At 38.6% G+C, this 20,521-nt stretch overlaps 1 protein-coding gene across 2 annotated transcripts in view; it reads right to left on the bottom strand.

Moving 5' to 3' along the window:
* The window catches only part of wdr59 (WD repeat domain 59), a 21,231-nt gene extending 715 nt beyond the window's left edge, over nucleotides 1-20,516 (bottom strand). The window contains exons 1-27 of one of the 2 annotated variants that reach the window (XM_052097743.1): nucleotides 20,445-20,516; nucleotides 19,973-20,022; nucleotides 19,552-19,687; nucleotides 19,285-19,370; nucleotides 17,655-17,735; nucleotides 17,525-17,562; nucleotides 16,692-16,780; nucleotides 16,305-16,421; nucleotides 16,111-16,188; nucleotides 15,782-15,938; nucleotides 14,367-14,446; nucleotides 14,142-14,274; nucleotides 13,624-13,748; nucleotides 13,288-13,452; nucleotides 13,100-13,195; nucleotides 12,389-12,533; nucleotides 12,227-12,296; nucleotides 10,913-11,066; nucleotides 8,633-8,689; nucleotides 6,251-6,384; nucleotides 5,990-6,071; nucleotides 3,476-3,588; nucleotides 3,226-3,367; nucleotides 2,965-3,043; nucleotides 2,151-2,274; nucleotides 1,919-2,061; nucleotides 1-1,400 (exon numbers count right to left, since the gene is read on the bottom strand). The exon at nucleotides 1-1,400 is cut by the window's left edge and continues 715 nt beyond it. In XM_052097743.1, coding sequence (XP_051953703.1) covers nucleotides 1,165-1,400; nucleotides 1,919-2,061; nucleotides 2,151-2,274; nucleotides 2,965-3,043; nucleotides 3,226-3,367; nucleotides 3,476-3,588; nucleotides 5,990-6,071; nucleotides 6,251-6,384; nucleotides 8,633-8,689; nucleotides 10,913-11,066; nucleotides 12,227-12,296; nucleotides 12,389-12,533; nucleotides 13,100-13,195; nucleotides 13,288-13,452; nucleotides 13,624-13,748; nucleotides 14,142-14,274; nucleotides 14,367-14,446; nucleotides 15,782-15,938; nucleotides 16,111-16,188; nucleotides 16,305-16,421; nucleotides 16,692-16,780; nucleotides 17,525-17,562; nucleotides 17,655-17,735; nucleotides 19,285-19,370; nucleotides 19,552-19,687; nucleotides 19,973-20,022; nucleotides 20,445-20,498 — 2,964 coding nt within the window. In that variant the 5' untranslated portion in view covers nucleotides 20,499-20,516 and the 3' untranslated portion in view covers nucleotides 1-1,164. The remainder of the gene's footprint in view (nucleotides 1,401-1,918; nucleotides 2,062-2,150; nucleotides 2,275-2,964; nucleotides 3,044-3,225; nucleotides 3,368-3,475; nucleotides 3,589-5,989; nucleotides 6,072-6,250; nucleotides 6,385-8,632; nucleotides 8,690-10,912; nucleotides 11,067-12,226; nucleotides 12,297-12,388; nucleotides 12,534-13,099; nucleotides 13,196-13,287; nucleotides 13,453-13,623; nucleotides 13,749-14,141; nucleotides 14,275-14,366; nucleotides 14,447-15,781; nucleotides 15,939-16,110; nucleotides 16,189-16,304; nucleotides 16,422-16,691; nucleotides 16,781-17,524; nucleotides 17,563-17,654; nucleotides 17,736-19,284; nucleotides 19,371-19,551; nucleotides 19,688-19,972; nucleotides 20,023-20,444) is intronic. The other variant, XM_052097744.1, reaches the window with a different exon arrangement.
* Nucleotides 20,517-20,521: the final 5 nt, after the last annotated feature.

The raw sequence follows: 20,521 nt of genomic DNA, 5'->3' as shown, positions 1-20,521 counted from the left end.
AAGTGAGAATTTTTGTCATTATTTACTCACCTCAATGTCATCCCAAATCCATTTCATCATGCAGGTTTTCCTATACAACAGTTCATCGTGACCACACCTGTTAAGCTCCAAGAAGGACAAAACAGCACAGAAGTCCATATGACTCGTGTTCTGAAGCCATACAATAGTTTTGTGTGAGGAACAGACCAAAATTTAAGTCGTTATTCAGTGAACATCCACTGAAGCTCTAAAATGTCATGATTTCTTTTAAGATAATGTTTTAATTTTCTTTCTGTTCCTCACACCAAGCTACTGAATGGCTTCAGAAGACTTGGAATATAGCGCACAAATCACAGACTTCTTTTAAGGTGCTTCTATGGTGTTTTTAGGTCCTTTTTAGGACTTGGCAGCCGTGGTTATAATTGTCTTTAGATATAAAATAGCTGTTATAAGATGTTTCAAAATGAACAGCATATGGGTTTGGAATGATATGAGGGTAATAATGCAATTATAGAGTAAATGTTTAACTGAGTAAACAAAAGACAAAATGTCAATTTTTGGGTGTATTATTCCTTTAAAAGGAATGTTCCAGATTTAATAACCAACAGCATTTGTGGCATACCAGAAAGAAGAAAAAAAAAGTTGATTACCAAACATTTTTTTTTTTTATTCCAAAAAAGCAAAAATCACAGTTGCAGTGAGGCACTTACAATGGAAGTGAATGGGGACACTCCATAAATGTTCAAATATACACTTTTTCACACATATAGCCAGAAAACACAAACATTATACATGCTAATATGATTCCAGTGTGATAAAATCACTTACTAACCTTTTCTATGTAAAGTTATATGCAATATTACTTTGTTGTAATTAGGATGTAACACTGGTAAACCTTGCAATCGACTTTATCACACATGTAGTGCAAAGATGTTATCACACTAACATCATGTTAACGCAAATAACATTTACTGTTGTGGCTATACTACTGAAACAAGTTCATACTGTTGCATTTTAACTTTAAAGACGGGCCCCATTCACTTCCATTGTAAGTGCCTCACCCTATTGGCCTTTATAAACAAGGGACGAGTTGAAATCGTTTTTAGTGGTAATCAACATTATGCTACAAGTGCTGTCGACTGAGCTTAACTTGGATTAAACCCAGAACATTCCTTTTTGTAAATTTCAAAAGGTGCTTTGCAAGAGGCAGTGGCACCCACAGCCGGTTGGGCAGACCTCTTGAGAGCGGAACCAGTCCATCATGTGACTGGTGTGCCCGCCGTGGCCACAGCTCAAGCAGAAGTTAGAGGAGCCGCGGACGACCACATGACAGATGGCGCACTGAAAGGTGAAGCGTTTGCAGACGGCACACTGGGTGCCTCGTGCCTGACTGCGACAGTGACAGCAATAAACACCAAACTCTGCAAATGAGAGTAAAGAAAACGACAGAGTGAGAAAACCAGTGCAGACTCATAGATATGACAGAAGACAATTCAATAGTGTTTAACATTTGTTAACATTGACCAGTGGATCTTGTAACTGTAAATATCCGAAATTCTAATCTATAAATAGGTATTGCATTAAAGAGCCGTATGTGTCACTTATTCTTCATAATAGTGTATTTTGGACTCCCAAAAATGGAGATGTAATCATTATTGTTATGTGAATAAATAAAGCTTAATTTAGTCTAGTTTGTTTTGTTGGACCAAAAAATAAAGCTTCATACCATGTGACCAATATTTGTTTTTTGACCATTGAAAATGGGTAGAATAACATTTTTATTGATTCATCTATTAAACCAAAAAAAGCAAAACATATACAAACAGAACACCCCCAACCCCCAAACCGCACATGCATATGCCTTACCATATAGACTCCCATTGTTTTTGCATTACTGTAAACACGGTTTATGTCTAAATTACTTTCTGTGGTAACTTACCTATGCCTTTGTGTGGCTCTGGTGGGCAAGAAAGAAATTTGAGCACCTCTGCCCTCTTCTCCCTTAAACCCCAACGGTGCAGAATCTCACCGTAACATTTCTTAAAGTCATCGAACTGGAAGGAATTGGAGGGGTCCAGTAACCTGTGAATGAGAAGTAACTCTTTAAAGCCACTTTAACCGATCAAAGGCGATCAGAAATGCAATGTTAACCAGTGGATCAGGATGTTTACCTTTTGTTCATGTCGTGTTGCTCTTTCTCTCGTTCTCGTGGGTCAGAGAAAATTTGGTTTGCATAGCGATAGTCATCAGGCGACGATTCGCTCCAGGGAGGGACGTGTTCGGACTCACGACCACCTGAAAGAATGCAAAACTGTAAATGCGCAACAGGTGTTCTTTGTTTGGTCATTTAATTTTTTTCACATTCATTTGAAATTTGTCTGAACACCCTGTTCGCTATTCAGTTTGGTGTTGCTAGCAGTGCAGAGATTAAACAACGCAGCGCTGACTTCTGCGTGATTCTCACAAAACCTGTCAAGAAAATGTCCTGGTTCTATTTTTCCTATTTCTGTTTTTGATGGCTCAGCGGTTGAGGCTCTGGGTTACTGACCAGAAGGTCAGGGGTTCAAGCCCCAGCCACTGTTGGGCCCTTGACCCTATCTGCTCCAGAGGCGCATATCATGGCTGACCCTGCACTCTGACCCCAGCTTAGCTGGGATATGTATGTATAATGTGTGACCAAATTAAAGGCTTCTATTCTATTCATAATTATTTTACACCGTCAATTCAATGTGAGAAAAAAGATGTCTAAATTGTATTTATACATCATAGTGGTACTTTCTTGGTACTGCCCTTCATTTTTGCAGATTTTAATGTTATTTTTTTTTTACTGTTAAAAACACTTGTTCAGTGTCTTGCCCAAGGACACTTCGGGCATGTGGAGTCGTGTGGGCCGGGATTCGAACCACAAACCCTGCGATTAGTGGCCGACCCGCTCTATCAACTGAGCCACAGGCCGCCCTTATAATAAACCTGCAAATCTCTCACCCATGTTCCAAGGAATCGGTGCAGAATCGGAGGTACTTGAACATGATCCAGATGTGACAGAACTGGAGGTGAAGCTTGGCTAAACGAGTGAAAATATGATGCAAGCAATCACACATAAAACTCGTTAATATACAAGTGACCCCACTTTTAAATCAAGTTGTAAATATGTCAAAATGTACACTGAAAATGTGTTTTTCTTTGTCTTTTACACCTATGAATTTCTTTCAAGGCTGATGATTATTAACATGTATACAGACGTACGTAGCGAGGGTGGGGGATGGCTGGTCGTGGCTGATGATGTCCATATAGAGTTAAATATTCCTGAGGACTGCTGTGACCTCTGAACACGCTACACAACATGGCCAGACTCTGAACATCACTCATCTGACTGTAGTGCTCCAGTCTGCGGAGGATGGCAACAGGAGAAACAGAGTGACAGGCATATAAAGTCATAAGCAGAACTACGCAACGTACATATGCTAGTGTCGGCGCTTTACAAACAGCAACTCACAATGTCTCCAGCAAGTGTCGCCCAAAAGGATGTTTAGCCCAGGGAGTTCCAGCATCAGGGTCAGGGTCAGGATTGAGGTCAAGACTAGTGGCTGCTGAAGCAAGTGCCCAGACCTTAAAGGGGACATTTCATGGAAATCACAGATGCACTCTAAACTTTCACAGCTACAGGTGATGTAGATCGCAAAGTATGAGGGAATTATAATGCAAAAATACAGAAGAACTCTCGTTGTGGAATAAGTGGAACTGGAGCTGCCGCTCCGCTGAAGCAAAACTTGCGTGTCGAGCGTCTTTAAAGGAAAAACCCCGGCGTTACATCTTTAATGCTGTTATATTTAATGCGTTATAGCTTTATTAAAGTTCAAATAATACGGAAGCAGATCATGTAAATAACTACAAAGTCCGAAACTGCATTTCTCTATGCAGCCAGCGCATCTTCTATGAGTTGTGTGAATGTCCCGATCTAAGGGGGAGAGATTGAAACTGCACCCGGCTGATGAACACTCTGTCACGGGACGCTCGTCTCTCAAGCGCACACGCTTAATGCAGCTAGATTATAACGTGATGACTCGAGACTTACTGAATCATAATATATGTGTCACTGTGCATTTCTTATCGTGAAGCTTTATTAATAAGAGAGAGTTAGAATTTTTTGGTGAGTAAAAGTTGGATTGAAGTGAACAGAAAGGTGAGAGAGGAAGTCTTCACCCCATTATACACTGAAATAATATACGTTTATGATTTGATTTTGTTTTCTTGTTTTGGCTGGTTTTCCAATATAAATATGTAAAACTCCTTTAAAACAACGTATATTTACTTAAGCAGATATAATGCAAAAGAACAAATTATCTGAGAATGTTGAATATAATATTAAAAATACAAAGATTTTAAAATATCTAAAAATCCTTAAAAAATTAGCTTGAGAAGCAGGTGAATGCATACTTGCTTTTAGAGATAAGATCTTGAATATAAGTATATTTTGTCTTTACTGCACTCGCACAACTATAACCAAGTGAAAAATACACTTATATACAAAATACACTTACTGTATGTTTAATATCCATTCTCTTAAAGCAAGTCTAAATATCTTATATGTTGCTTCACATTTAAATGTATCTTGTTTTAAGGATTTTTAGACATTTTTAAATGGAAAACAAGACAAAAACACTTGATAACAATAGGATTTTTTTGCAGTAAATGTATTTACTGAATTAAACTTCCCCCTTTAATTCGGTGAATGTCATTTAAAGGTATTTTTAAAAGAAGATTTTTTATTTTTTATTGTTAGTAAGCACGTTTGAATCAACCTTTTATGTCGGGACACAAGCAGAATAATCGGTTAAGAGCTAATGATTAATCGTTGAAATAATCGCTGAATAATCGTTTTAATTAATCGATTATCAAAACCAAGTGTTAGTTGCAGCCCTACTCATAAGCATGGTCTAGTTTGCACATGTAAAAAGCATGTTTTGTCACTGACGGTCATTTAAAAGTCGCCATGCATTCTGACTAAATATAATTGTTCACAAAAGTAATTAAAAACATGAATATGTTGCTATTATTCAAATGGTTTCAAGATACAAACAAATGAGGGTAATGTTTGGAAGGACAATGTTGGAAAGTGTTTATTAGTCACTTCTGCTGTGTTTGGTTAGGTTGGGTTTAACGGTTTTGGGTTATTCCACCAATAAAATTAACCATATTTCAGTTAAATATTGTTAATAATAGTGTATTTTTGGGCTCTCGAAAATCAAGAATTTGTCATTATTGTTTTTATGTGAATAAATACAGGTACATTTCAACATTATTTATACTACAGACCTTAGTTTGGACAAGAAACCAAAAACTATACCATGTGACTCACATATGGTTTTCAATCGATAAAAATGAGTTTAAATTAAACAATTTACACATGGAGCCACATTTAGAGCCCCAAATCTCTGGGATTTCACCATAAAGGGCCTAAACTCTGAGGACACAAAAAGGAAAGTTTGTTTTGAACCAGAATCTAAAAGGATATTAATATTACTTGAGTTACAGGCACTCAACTTAAAAACAACAACAACAAAAAAGTGTTTTTTCCCCATTTTTGGACACACCATTGGCATATAATGCAACAAGCTGTGCTGAAGTCAAACTGATTTTAGTAATAGACCTACATATCTCCATGTAAGAAGAAAATAATGGTGCTGCAACCTTTCTAAGTTTATTTTTAGACCTGTATTTTCGCTTCAAAATAATTGGCGAAAATGTTAATTTTTGCATTTTTTACCCCCCTCTTCAAAAATAATGGATAACACTGTAAATAATTATCCATTTTGGCTTTAATCATCATTTATGTGAATTTTCCACCAGTAAAAGTAAATAAATAAAGAATTTGAGCCACGGTTCTCTGGTTGAGTTGGCACATAACGACCCTATTATAACTTTTCCAGTTATGTAATCCACTATTTTAAAATTCCCTGATATTTCAGGTTTTCCCAAGAACCCAAAATACAAAAGCATCAATAATCACCTTTGCTAAATCTCTGCGGCCGACTGCTAAGGCTGCAGCTCCATTCTTCTGACAAGTGTCCAGTATGTCATTAACATTTAGTCTAGGGAGGAAAAAACGAAAAAGACACGTGTGAACAGAAAATAAGATCAAGATGACATTTGAGTGAATGAACGACACAGTATTGACAGCCAGAGCTATTTACAGATGATTCTAATGAGACCGATGTAATCTTACAGGAGGCACCTGGAATACTTTGCAATCAAAGAAAACAGAACATACACGTATGTCTCCCCGAGGGCTTTGTGCACAGGAAGCAGACACGAGATCTCCTGGATGATGACTTTGCCAGCCAGTTTAATGGGTCTGTTGCCGTAGTCGGTTCCCTCTCGCTTGCCTTTCCAGCGGCGTGATTTCTGAACCCCACAAGATTATAAACAACAGGATCAATCACCAGTTGATCAAAAACTGCATTCATCCTACTTTAGAGTTGAAAAAAAAATGAATACCTTGTCGTGAACATGCAGGTTGGGAGGTACAAAAACACCTTTGAAATATCATCATTACACAGTGTATATCATTATACAATGGGATCCAAATGTCTGAGACCATTAGTGAAAATGGTTCTTTTCTAATTTAGTCATTAAAAAAAAATGGTGCAATCTGATTATTCCTTTGAACACATGATTTGTTAGCTAAACATTGTTTGTATGTTTAATTGTACAGCAGCATAAAGAGATCTAGTTCCCAAAGACCAAACTACCAACTTGTCATATCCATTATAGCACCTTCAATTTATTTCAAGAGTTTTCATGACTGAAATTATATTGTCAGGAGAACAATTTGAGTAAAAAGTTGAATTAATTGACTTAGTATTTGTATGTCCTCCTTATGATTTAATGATAGCATGTAATCGAGCCGACATGAACTTCACAAGTTTGATCAAAACCTGATGATCCATGTTATCCAGCATGATTTGAGAATGTTCCAAAGAGCCTTTTGTGCTGCAATGAAAGCGAAGAAACCAGACCTTTTGTGGAAATTTGCTTACATTTGATTAGTGAAGTAGAAATGCAGAATCTTAAAGAAATAGTTCACCCAAAAATGAAAAATTCTCATCATTAACTCGCCCTCATGCCATCCCAGATGGGTATGACTTTCTTTCTTCAGCAGAACACAAACGAAGATTTTTAGAAGAATATTTCAGCTCTGCAGGTCCATACAATGCAAGTGAATGGTGACCAGACTTTTGTAGCTCCAAAAATCACAAAGGAAACATAAAAGTAATCCATTAAACTCCAGTGGTTTAATCCATGTCTTCAGAAGGGATTTAATGGGTGTGGGTGAGAAACAGATCAATATTTAAGTCCTTTTTTACTATAAATCTCCACTTTAACTTTCACTTTTCAGATGTGAAACTAAACAGGCAGCACATGTGACTTTCAGATGAAAAAGATAAAGTGAAAGTCTGACATTTAAGTAAAAAAAGGATTACATTTTGATCTGTTTCTCACCCACACATTTTATATTACTTCTGAAGACATGGATTTAACCACTGGAGTCTTCTATGTTTCCTTTATGAGATTTTTGGTCACCATTCACTTGCATTGTATGGACCTTCAGAGCTGAGATACTCTTCTAAAAATCTTCATGTGTGTTCAGCAGAAGAAAGAAAGTCACACACATCTGGGATGGCACAAGAGTGAGTAAATGATGAAATAATTTTCATTTACATTTGGTTTAAATGAAGAAAATCCCAGATTTTTAATGTGGTCTCAAGACTTTTGGACCCAACTGAATATATTAGATTATTTTATGTAAATATTATTATTAATAGACTTAATTATGGATTCAAAAATGTATATACAGTAGACAAATATATATTTAAAATATTTTGTATTGCTCTAGTTGTTAAATGTGGTTAAATAATCATAATTATATTATTAAATAATGCATATATAGTGCAGATTTGTACATCTTTATTCTACATTTTCCAAAAATTGACTCTACTTTTTAAATGTGCTTCCATTTGTATAATTATCTATTTTAAATTATGCATAAAAAATAGTGAAGAATGTCACATCTTTATTACAAATTTTATGGATTTCCAGGTTAAAATGAAGAAAATCGTATATTTTCAATGTGGTCTCAGACTTTTGGACACAACTTCATATTATATATTTGTAAACAATATAAATGTTATCATTATAATTCATATTAATTAATATAATGAATTATAGGTTGAAAAATTAATATAAATAAAGAAAAAATCATATTGTTCTACTTTGTTAAATGCGCTAAAGGAAAAGCTTGAATTCTAACAATTATTTTTTATTTGTTTTATTTGTTGAGATGTTGATAGAGGCAGGCATCATTATAATCTCACAGGACTATGAGATCTGATATCTATTAATACAATCGTCAGAAATATGCAGAGAGAAAAAAAGACTGTTGATTTTGATGATCTGTGAATATCTGCTAAATTAGTCGTAAATTACAAAGCTGTAATATGTTAAACGTGAGCCGCAAATGTACAGTAGGAAAGCAATAAACAAGGGATTTGTCATTAGAGGAAGTTGAAGAGAGAGAGAGAAAGAGAGAGAGAGAGAGAGAGAGAGAGAGAGAGAGAGAGAATCAGTTGTCGGGAGGTGAGGAGCTCAATACCGGACAGTCATGAACAGTCTGCACAGACCAGCGGCGGGGAGCAGACAGAGGAGGCTTCTGATTGGATAAAACAGACCACAGTAACATGAGTGAGGGAGACATGCCACCAAAAACTCAACAGGAGAAAGACTATGAGAATACAGCACGAAAACAACAGTGAAAATGAACAGAGAAACATTGTGCTTTTAAACACATGTGGAACAAGCGGGTGGCTGGGTGGGTAGTGAAAAGCAAGAATAACAACAAGGAAAAGTGGTAAAACATGCTATTCAACTATGGGTGGAATCGAGCTCAGCTGAGCGATTCAAGTACAAAAAATGCCATTCAAAAAGTCATCATGACTGAACTTATACCAGCCATTAACATTTGGTCATTAAGCAGTCAGTTTTATCCAAAGCTTTTATAGCAAGCACACAACGCTGAGGCCAGCTGTGGTCCAATTAACGTGTAAACATGCTGAACGAAGCTGAGCCACAACCACATTATTTAGTTCTGGAAGCCCGACTTCACCAAAATTGGACTAGTACGATTTCAGTCAGACTTAAGCATTTACATGCCATTTTAAAAAGATGAATTGCAGTTTAAGTCTGACTGAAATCGAACATTTAAAATGTATGCAAACATACTCCGTGTGATTTCTAGTGGTCGACCGATATATCGCCTATATATTGACCCTTCACTTAGCCCCGCCTTAAAAGTGTTTCTGACCAATCCTGTCTTGAATGAATGAATGATTGCCCCGTGTTGCCCCACCGCCATTTCTCTGACAAGCATTTTGCCTATTTACAATGAGAGCATTCTCTTTCTCTCTCTCCTCAACAGTTCCCAGTAACTCAACTGTCTTGTCTAATAATAAAATCATAACCCCACTGCAAATATGCAGATATCTCGTTTAAACATGTATAGTTCACAAAGCCCACGAAATCCAGTGTTTTCTTTCTGTTGAGCTCTCATATAATAGCTTCCTCCGAAGCATCTATCAACCCGGATCAAAACTCAGTTCCTCTGAATTATGAATTTTACATGACGGTCAGTCCGTGACAATCAAAGCAGGCGATCCGGGGCGTGTAAACGGTTTGCTGCTTGCTGGATCTGCACAAGCATTTGCAAGCGGTACAGCTTCATATACACAAAGAACAATTGGTTTGATTTGGTCTTTTGTGAGAAAATCAGCTTGCTAATGTGCACCATACATGGTTAATGGACTACTGTGTGCACTGTAATTTCCTTGCTAATATATTTACAATTTATTTATGTACAAATTATTTTTAAAATTGGATGACTAAAAAAAGAAAGCAGAAGAAACGGCTATCTACCATTTAAAACACAATGTTTTACAAAGTTAATGTTTTGTGTGAAATTTTGAGTTATAGTGCTAAATAAGATTTTATTCATTTTTTAGCAATTTTATGTACATGCTATAAACTATATTAAATTGTGTAATATATCAGCATTATATCTGCCACCCTGATCTCTGGATATGGGCATCGGCCATTCAAAAAACTTCAACTTTGTTTCTAAAGTCGATGTTACCATGGAAGCAGAGATATGATGAGTTTTTGAGGCTAGCTAAGTAGCATTAGCTAATGTTTGCTTGCAGCCTACAGTAGCTAGCTTGCTAACTAATTTTAGTAAATAAAGGACATATAAGTCAGTTGTGATGTTTTCTGATAGGAAAATATAATAAAATCACACAAAAACCCCAGACTGATTCAATTACATCAGTGTTTTCAACCCTGTTCCTGCAGGCCCACAAACACTGCCCATTTTGTATATCTCCCTTTTCTGACACACCCCATTCAGGTCTTGGAGTCTCCATTAACAAGCTGATGAGTTGAATCAGGTGTGTTTGATTAGGGATATATCCCAAATGTGTAGTGTTGGAGAGGCTCCAGGAACAGGTTTGAGAACCACTGAATGACATAATTCGCACTAATAAGTTAATTGTCTTATGAATATTCAGTCTTTATTCGTATTTTCAAATACTTTTTTTGCTTCGAAGCAAATGTTAGAATGATATGATTTACTTTGGAGTGGTTTGATTTGGTTTGGCTCAAGGTTTAAAACTCTTTATTGAAGAATTTTTTAAAAGGCCTTTAGAGAATATGAATGGAAAACACACTTCCAGATCCCAGGCTCCTGAAAAGTGGGCAGCCACTGTTGAACTCTTGCTTGAATTTGCCCAGGCAAGCTTCCTATGTACTCATAGCTAATGCGTGCTTTCTCTGCTCCATATGCTTAGCTTAGGGAGGAATTCTGGTGCTGTGTGACTACTCTTACCCGTTCTTTGTAGTAGAAAGACGAAATAGAGACTTGGTCTTTGTCGGTACGTGTGGGGCTCCCGCTGTACAACCTCAGTGTGGACTGAGACTCTGTTCGCATCTTCATGGGCGTCATCACCCCGCTGTGATACGCTGAGAGAGCTGATAGTGACCTGCACACAGACACACACAATCATGCTTCATAATACAAGACAACATATTATCCATTTTATTTGTGCAATAATAATAAAGTGGTCTCTTTATTATAAACAAGATAAAGCAGAACTAAAAGGTGAAAAACAAAGCTAAAGGACTCTGGCGAGGGGAGGGCGGGGCAGCTGTGGACTGTGGCGAGGGAAGGCAGGGTGGCGTGGCCGGGGTCTCTGGCGAGGGGAGGGCAGGGCGGCCGGGGACTGTGGCGAGGGGAGGGCAGGGCGGCGCTTCCGGGGTCTCTGGCGAGGGGAGGGCAGGGCGGCCGGGGACTGTGGCGAGGGGAGGGCAGGGCGGCCAGTGTCTCTGGCGAGGGGAGGGCAGGGCGGCCGGGGACTCTGGCGAGGGGAGGGCAGGGCGGCCGGGGACCCTGGCGAGGGGAGGGGTTATTTTGATGTTCTGCCCTTGTTGATTTGTCCCAAGTGTTTCTTGTTACTTGTCTTGTTAACCTTGTAAGTCTTTGTATACATAATGCCCTTTGATCTCTGTCAGTTCTTATCCTTTGTAGGATGTAGTTTAGGTTTCCTGTGTTTCTCAAATGCTTTTGTTTTGTTTGCATTCTTTAATAAAGCTGCACTTATATACTAAACTCTCTGCGTCTCCAGTGTGCCATCATTAAAATAAGGATTCATATCCTAAGAAATCAAATTTCCTTTTGTCATAAAAGAGCTTAAATGTACTACAAAAACAAAGTGTAATTTTCATAAAGAAAAAAAAAAAGCATTTATTCAAACTAGTTCTGAACTTTCACAACTTTCCGACATCAGACAGATGAATACATTCGAACACTTGACCGCCCAGATTTACCCATCAATGACACAGTTGTGCAGTTACGGTGACGTTATATGGAGAAAGTAGATGGATGATGCTCAGGATGACACTGTAAAAACTATAGTTAACCTGTAAGCAAACGCTGCAACCGGTGTGTGAGCAGAGCCACAGAAAGTGCTGTTACTCATGTGAAGTGAAGGAAACATGTGATCATGTGCAGCAAAAAATAAACTATGTAATTCTAAGGGTCAGAGGGAGAGTGAAAAATGGTTGTGAAAAAACAAATTAAAATCGTTTCTGGTGAAAAACACAATAATGTATGATATGGGATATGGCAGATGGGAGAGTTCACCTTGGAGTAGGTTCAGTCTGCGGGAGTGTGCGATGCATAGTCATGGGCCGTGTGAAATAAACCAAGGAACCTAAACGACAAATGAGTGTTATTAAACAATTAATGAACAGATACTTCAACATTAATAGCTATACACAAGAAGGAGGTGTTGTCACATCACACCTGTCCCGCAGAAGCGTGCCCCTGAGGTGCGGGGGAAGGGGATGTTGGCATCCTGATACGAGCCATAGGTGTTGGTTACTCGAGGGAAAGCAGGAAGCGCAGGAGTCACAGGGTTGGTCAGTACGTAGGGGTTTGTACCGTCCTCCTGGTCATCCAATAAGAGTGAACAAACAGTGAGGATTGTGCCAATCCATCATGGTGGTGTTATATAAACCCACTGGCAAAACACGTGGCCAAATGAACAAAAAAACAACAACAACAGATTTAACATTTTCTGAAGACGATGCGAGTGGTGCTTGCCCATGCAAAACTCAGTCGCAATGTGATGTTGTCGTTAACGTTAATGTGTTCAGAGGGGTTTTTAGCATGTTGCTATGTGGTTGCTATGGGGTTCTGGGTGGTTGTTAGGTTGTTACTTATAGGCCCAAATCAAAAAACCAACCCCCAAGTCTTAATTATATTTAATTGTCCACCAAGGCATATTGCTGAGAAAAGGAATAGTACAGCTCTCCTCACCAAGCCATTTGATTTGAGAAACTGCGTAACCGAATAGTTTTGATTACTTTACTATTATTATTATAAAACAGGGAAAAAAGCTTTTTGCCCATTTTATAATCTCCTCAAAAAGCTGCTTGGTTTGAGGTATCATTCACGTCAGTTGTGCAGCAAAGTTTAATACATAGGGGGGTCACAAAGTTAAAGATCACTCACCATATCTGACTCTAAACAGGACACCAGCTGTCTGACACAGGGCTCTAAGCAGTTCTGGTTTCTTTTCACCTTCTGAAGTGACGTATCTGTCAAGATCTACAAAAGAGATGACCAATAAAACATATTTTGAACATGATATTCCCAATATTACCCAAAATATTCTGTCGGCACCATGTTATAGTTTCAACCTTCTGTATCTTGGTCTTCATGGAAGACGAGATGTTTGTCGGAGGAACAAACTGGAAAGACGGAGCAGCATTGTTGGGATACTGGGCAGGAAACTTCACCACAAGACGGACACGGTTAGCTCCGCAGTCGGCCGAAACAAAGCAACTGCGGTTAACGGCATCCATCTACAAGAACAGTGACATTGCATTCTTAGTATGGAAGGTGGTAGATCACTAACTGCTCTTGCGCAGATGGTCCAATAACATCTCGCACATAGTGATTCTCAGAATGACACAATGGTGGTTCTCAACAGATACTTTTCATGATGTTTTCACCAAACACTGGCAGCGACTGACCTCCACATTGACATTGCGAATCTGCAAGTTGACGAGAGAAAACTCCTGCTGTAGAGTCTGAGGTAAACCCAGGATGTCATTCTTACCACTGGACATCAGCCCAGACCATGGGCCTTCGAGCTGATCTGTGAACGGGCAAAGAATTGCATTTTTAAAACTAGGATCTGCAACAGCCACCATAAACATGCTGTCAAGATGCATAGATGCATCAAAAGTCAAAGCATTGATAACGGAATTTAATAATCTATTCAAATGACTATATTATTATTGTATAGTAATAATGTATTATGCATACAAATCTTGCAACCAATTTTCAGATTCCCAATTTACTGGTGCTGTCCATTTGACTGTCCCTCCAGTTTCAAGTCTGTCATCAGTATATTTTCGAGGAGAATTATAAATTGAATCCAGCAAAACGGTGATGCATTTTTAGGATTCATGATGCACCCAAATCGTTGTAAGAGCAAATATTTACACCCCTAGCATTGAACATGCTTAATGTGTCATCCAGCTTTTACCCTGTGAGTTCTCCGCTGCGAGTCCCGGACTAAGCGGAGGCTCGGCACCTTGCGTACGCAGCGTCTTTTCTGTCTCGGTCGTGAGAGTCAAGCCTTCCATCAACTCCTCCGTGATGTCGTTCGCACAGCACAGCTGCAGATCACATGAATAGTTCAGTCTCTAACTTACACTTACCCGCTGTAGTGAAGGGAAACATTCATGTATACATAAATCATGGGCATCACCTTTTGGAGTTGCGGATCCACTCTCCATATCCTGAGGGTTTGGTCTCTGGACAATGTGACCAGCTGACAGTCTTTGGAACCTACAATGCAGATTGGATTTTATTCTGAGACACTGATAATCGGTTTTCATACTGAACACACAAAAATCTACTTGAGCTTGCTGTAACTTAGTCATGTCTAAACTAAAGCTGTCAACAGAGCTGAAAAACTACATTCAGATTTTACCTTAAATATGAGCAACATTCAAATTAAATTCAAATTTTTAAGTTAGCTGATTTTTCACCGGCGAAAGCGCCTACAATGGGCACACGAGCATCAGAACTGGACCTTGGAGCAATAGATGATGGCCACCTGGTCCGGTGAGTCACATTTTTTTTTACATCACGTGGACGGCCATGTACGTGTGCACCGTTTACCTGGGGATGTGATTGCACAAGGTTGCATTTAATACACCAGGATGTATTAAAGACGACAAGCTGCTGGAGGGAGTGTGATGCTCCGAGCAATGTTCTGCTGGGAAACCCTGGGTCCGGCCATTCATGTGGACGTCAATTTCACACGCCACCTATCTAAGGACTTGAAAGATCTGCTGCTAATGCCTTGGTGTCAGATACCACAGGACACCTTCAGATCTGGTAATCTGGCATACCGGGCATTTTCCCTGTGGGTCGAGGCACTTTGGGGCCAATCAGGGGCGGACTGGTCATCAGGAGAACCGTGCGGGACGGTGGGTCAGCTGTGAAAGGGGCCGAGATAAGCTAAAACGAGCTGCTGCGTTCTGCATATCTCGCCGCCGTTTTGCATAAAGTCATATCTCGCAAACCCCCCAAACTAAATTTATGCTGACTCATTTTAAGTGAGGTAGAGCTCTAAAAGTGACTACAGGTCACTCTATTATAATGAGTAAAGAGTCATTTAAGATTACATTTCATCATTTAGCAGGCGGTTTTATCCAAACAACTAACAAATGAGGAAGATAACAAGAAATTCGTCACACAAAAGTCAACAATATCTGCAGTATCGAACTGCTAAGTTCTCAGAGTAGCTGGAGTAGTATGAATGCTAGTGCAGAAAAAAAAAAGAGACTTGAAAATGTATGTTATAATTAAAACCTATTTGACAATATCACTGTTTGATGGTGAAAAGTGGGTTCAATACCAAAAATGGAGCCGGAATTCAAAATAAAGAGCGTTTGGTGCTGACAGATGAAAAGATGTTTCAGAAGTTATTCAATCATTTTCTTTTCTTTGGAACAATTTGTATTGATGACTCATTTGCAAAAAGACCAGGAATGTGTATTTCATAAAGCAACAAAAAAAGTGGATTTTGATTTCATGTTGACTTGAACAAATAATTTTTTTACCCCCCAAGAATTATCACTTTTGCTTCTCTCACATTCTAGGAGGAACTCTCACCTTCTTTCTGAGGCCTCCACTGAAATTCAAGCACGACATCATCATGACCTACAAACGCGTGAACGGGGCTGTTGAGTTCCAGTGTACTCCACAGGAGGAGACTGTTCTCTCGTCGAAGCTGAGGAACCATCACGGTCACCAGCCCATTAGAGAAGGGCTGATCGCAGGAGAGGAAGAAGATTACTAACATGCAGATTCATGTTTAATGAAGCTCCAAACTACATTTAAATGTCACAAGTACAACATAATCATGAATAATTACTCGTGAAGCCATTATGGCACTTATAGAAAAAGGGAAATGACTTTGTACTATCACAAAAGAACCGTACCGTATATCTGGCCTTCCATACAGGCACCTGACAGGACAAGATATCAAGGTACTTCCGAGGTTGTCTAAAATCCCAGAACTTTTTGGAGAGTAAAAAAAAAAAAAAAAAAAAAAAACAGACAGACAGATTATGTTAGATGGCTGCAAACATTACAATATGAGAGCAAAATAACCAATATTCATGAATATAATTACTCGGACAGAGTTGTCCTGACTGGAAGTGGCCAGGATATACTCATTCTCAGGGTGCCAGTCCAGTCCATGGATTTTTGAAAGGTGGGCTGCTACATACTCCACAGCAGTGTTGGGTTTCTGAATCAATGTATTGCAACAGATGTAAGCATTCTAATTGCAATTTTCTGTTTTCGCAGTCAGTCATGTTTGTTGTTTAACAGCTTCGTGGAGCAGGATTTTGGACTAATAAGATTTCATGGTGGGCAGAGCTAACAAGTGCAACATGACCAGATGGAATATAACAGATATAACACATTATAATAAGCAAATACACAGACAGACAGACTGACAACGATGTAAACAATACCAATAACATTGATGTAACAAAACACAGAATGACATACTCACCCTCTTGTCCCAGATTCTGACATCACCATCATGACTGGAGGCTAAACAATAGTGATTTCTTTTGTTCCACTTCACCTGAGAGGCTCCGGCTGATACACGGAGAAGTGAGAAAAGTCATACACAAAAATGACAAACAGTTAAAGGGATAGTTCACCTAAAAATGAACATTCTTTCATCATTTACTCACCCTCATGCCATCCCAGATATTTCTGCTGCAGAACAAATATATATATTTAAAAATAACAATTAAGAATATTTAAGTTCTTTAGGTCCATATAATGGAAGTGAATGGGTGCCAAAATGTTGACGCTCCTAAAAGCACATAAAGGCTTCATAAAAGTAATCCATACGACTCCAACTTTAATCCATATTTTCAAAAGTTATATGATTTGTGTGGGTGAGAAATAGATCAATATTTAAGACCTTTTTTTGCTATAAATTCTTCTCCCTGTCCAGTATAAGAGGTATGCATAAAGAATGTGACAAAAACACAAGAAGGTGAAAGTGATCTGTTTCTCACACACACCTACCATATCACTTCTGAAGACATTGATTTAACCACTGGAGGTTTATGGATTACTTTTATGCTGATTTATGGGATTTTTGAAGCTTCAAAATATTGGCACCCATTCTCTTGCATTGTATGGACCAAAAGAACTGAAATATTTTTCTAAAAATCGTCATTTGTGTTCTGCAGTAGAAAGTCATACACATCTGGGATGGCATGATGGTGAGTGAATGATGAGATAATTTTTTTTATTTTTGGGTGAACTATCCCTTTAAATAATCTGATTGAGACGTTAAATCAGAACTCAAGTGTTCTTTGGACTTACCTACAGCAGATAACGCCACAGTCGGTTTCCGAGTGTCCCTAGAAATTCACAGAGATAAGTTTAAAATAACGGGATGTTCCACAAACTCCATTTTTCGAATATTTACTATGCACTCTTTTTCCACTATTACCTCGTGTCCCATATGTAGATGTATGTGTCCACAGAACTGGTGACAAGAAACTCTGGTTCAAACCAGGACCAGTCCAAATCACTGAGATGTGAGAAAAACACCATGTGAAAGTTTTGATTTTTAGAAATCAAACTGCTATAAAGATGTTTAACAGCACTGCAACAGAAAGGCCTAAAATGTGTTCACACTTAGTATACAGTACAGTAAAAGGAACAAATGCTAACACCACCGAACGGAATTTAAAAAATAAAAATAAACAATGTTTTCCGAATACGATCCTCGTCTACTGTTTACGAATTGTCAGATAGTCCCACCTCCAACTCACGCCACGAGAAACGTTGTTGGGATGAGTCTAAGTGAAAAAAAACACAGGAACTTTATTGTGTTACAGAGACAAAGCGTTTACAATTTTCAAGAAAATGAACCTCTATATTACTTATGGCTGTCTCTGCGTATTAAGTTGGGATAGAAGGAAATATTTTAACACTGAAAAATTTACATCAGCTTTAAAGGGATAGTTCACCTAAAAATGAATATTCACCTTCATGCCATCTCAGATGTGTATGACTTTCTCTCTTCTGCAGAACACAAATTAAGATTTTTAGAAGAATATCTCAGCTCTGTAGGCCCATACAATGCAAGTGAATGGTGACCAAAATTTTGAAGGTTCAAAAAACGTATAAAGGCAGCAAAAAAGTAACCCATAAGACTCCAGTGGTTAAATCCATGTCTTCAGAAGTGATATGAAAGGTGTAGGGTGAGAAACAGATCATTTTTAATGTCCTTTTTTACTATAAATCTCCACCTTGACCTTCTTCTTGCTTTTGCCGATTCACATTCTTCATGTATATCGCCACCAACTGGACAGGAAATATAGTAAAAAAGGACTTCAATATTGATCTGTTTCTCACCCACACTTATCATATCACTTCCGAAGACATGGATTTAACCACTGAAGTCTTATGGATTACTTTCATGCTGCCTTTATGTGCTTTTTGGAGCTTCAAAAATTTGGTCACCATTCACTTGCATTATGTGCAACTAGACTGGAAATACTCTTCTAAAAATTGTTGTTTGTGTTCAGCAGAAGAAAGTCTTTCACATCTGGGATGGCATGAGGGTGAGAAAATCATGTGAGAATTTATTTTTTGGTTGAACAATCCTTTTAAAGTCTACATTTACATTACATTTACATTTATGCATTTGGCAGACGCTTTTATCCAAAGCGACTTACAGTGCAATTATTACAGGGACAATCCCCCCGGAGCAACCTGGAGTTAAGTGCCTTGCTCAAGGACACAATGGTGGTGGCCGTGGGTTTCGAACCAACGACCTTCTGATTAACAGCCCTGTGCTTTAGCCACTACGCCACCACCACTCCTATAGTCTACTGTGATGAGGAGGAGGAGGGCGGGGGCGGGCCATGACTACACACACCCAGGCACCTAATCAGGCCATTCAGCCGAGGAGAGGGATAAATGCAGCGGGACGCGGCATTTCGAGATACAGAGCCACATGCAGCTGCAGTGTGCATGTTTATTTCTCATTAAAACATTTTTTTGATGATTTATCTGGTTCCTGCCTCCTCCTTTCCATTTTACCCTTTGTTACATCTGCATATCCGTATTACCTTATAACACGCGTGTGTCCTTGCAGAGAATTGTGTGGTTCGCCAGATCCATCACGCCAAACATACAGGTCGACACGCTGGTTACTCTGTGCAAAGATGAGGAAAACATCACAATTATACACAACACTGTTCATGAAAATGCACTATTCTCCAAGCAATGAAGATGTAATCAAAAATGACAGAAAAGCCAACTTCACAACACATTTCAAATACATGAATAAACAATAAATATGAATATGCACTGTCATTTGAAATAACTTTACGTACAGATGCAGCAAATAAATGGGCCTCTGATTTGTGTGGATTCCACTGGACTGTTCCAACATCCCATTTGCTTTGGCGACTGATTTTGCGTGGCGCTTCAGACGGCGTCTCCAGATTTACAACATATAAGAATCGCCTCCTGTCCAAATTATTCACATGTTAGAGAGTGTGGCACAATTCTGCATGTAAAAAAAAAAAGGTATTTCACCCTTGTTTGGGCAATAAAGCGCTGAGATATTTTAGAGAAAGTAAATATAAGAATGCGCAATGACAAACTAACAGCAACGATTAAATCAGATACGTAAAAAGGGGCCAAACACATATGAGACAACTGCAAATGATTAAAATAAGGGTGTGTCAACAATCCAGCAGATGTGAACGAATATTCACATGCTGGTATGAAGTTAGCAGGAGCTGTACACACCCCGAGAGAACAGCGTGCTGACCAAGGCAGTCCACAGACATGGCAGTTGCCTAAAAAAAGACATAAGCCATAAGACAAGACATATGCACAAAAATGTCACCAAGCCCCCAATATATGCTTTGTTATTGTATTGTTACTCTTACAAAAATTGACCATGGTAAGCATAACTTCTGTACAAAACCACCCCAGTTACTATAGTTATTGTTACTAATGTTAATGCTAAGTTTCTGTAGTTATTGTTATAACAAGTTATTGTTATAACAATAACTGTACTAATTATACAGTCCAAGGTGAGTTTTTGTATCACCCCTTAATAAACAAAGCAAGTCAATTCAGTCAGTCCAGTCCAAAGTTTCAACGCAGCTGTTCAGTATAAACAAAACAGTAGCGCTCGTTTATTCCTCGAATGCTTGTCAAAATCTAAACCTTTTAATTTAATAACTGCATGCACGCAGTGCCAGCAACTGTGTACCTGCGCATCCCGAAACTCTACCACCACATTCTCACTGCTCCAGCGCGCCGCCATATTTCCCCACTCCGGAACGTCAA

The sequence above is a fragment of the Xyrauchen texanus genome, chromosome 29 (genome assembly GCF_025860055.1).
Source record: "Xyrauchen texanus isolate HMW12.3.18 chromosome 29, RBS_HiC_50CHRs, whole genome shotgun sequence".
In the NCBI taxonomy this organism is placed as follows: domain Eukaryota; kingdom Metazoa; phylum Chordata; class Actinopteri; order Cypriniformes; family Catostomidae; genus Xyrauchen; species Xyrauchen texanus.
Note: the sequence above shows the minus strand (reverse complement) of the source record. Positions and strands in the feature narration are given on the sequence as shown.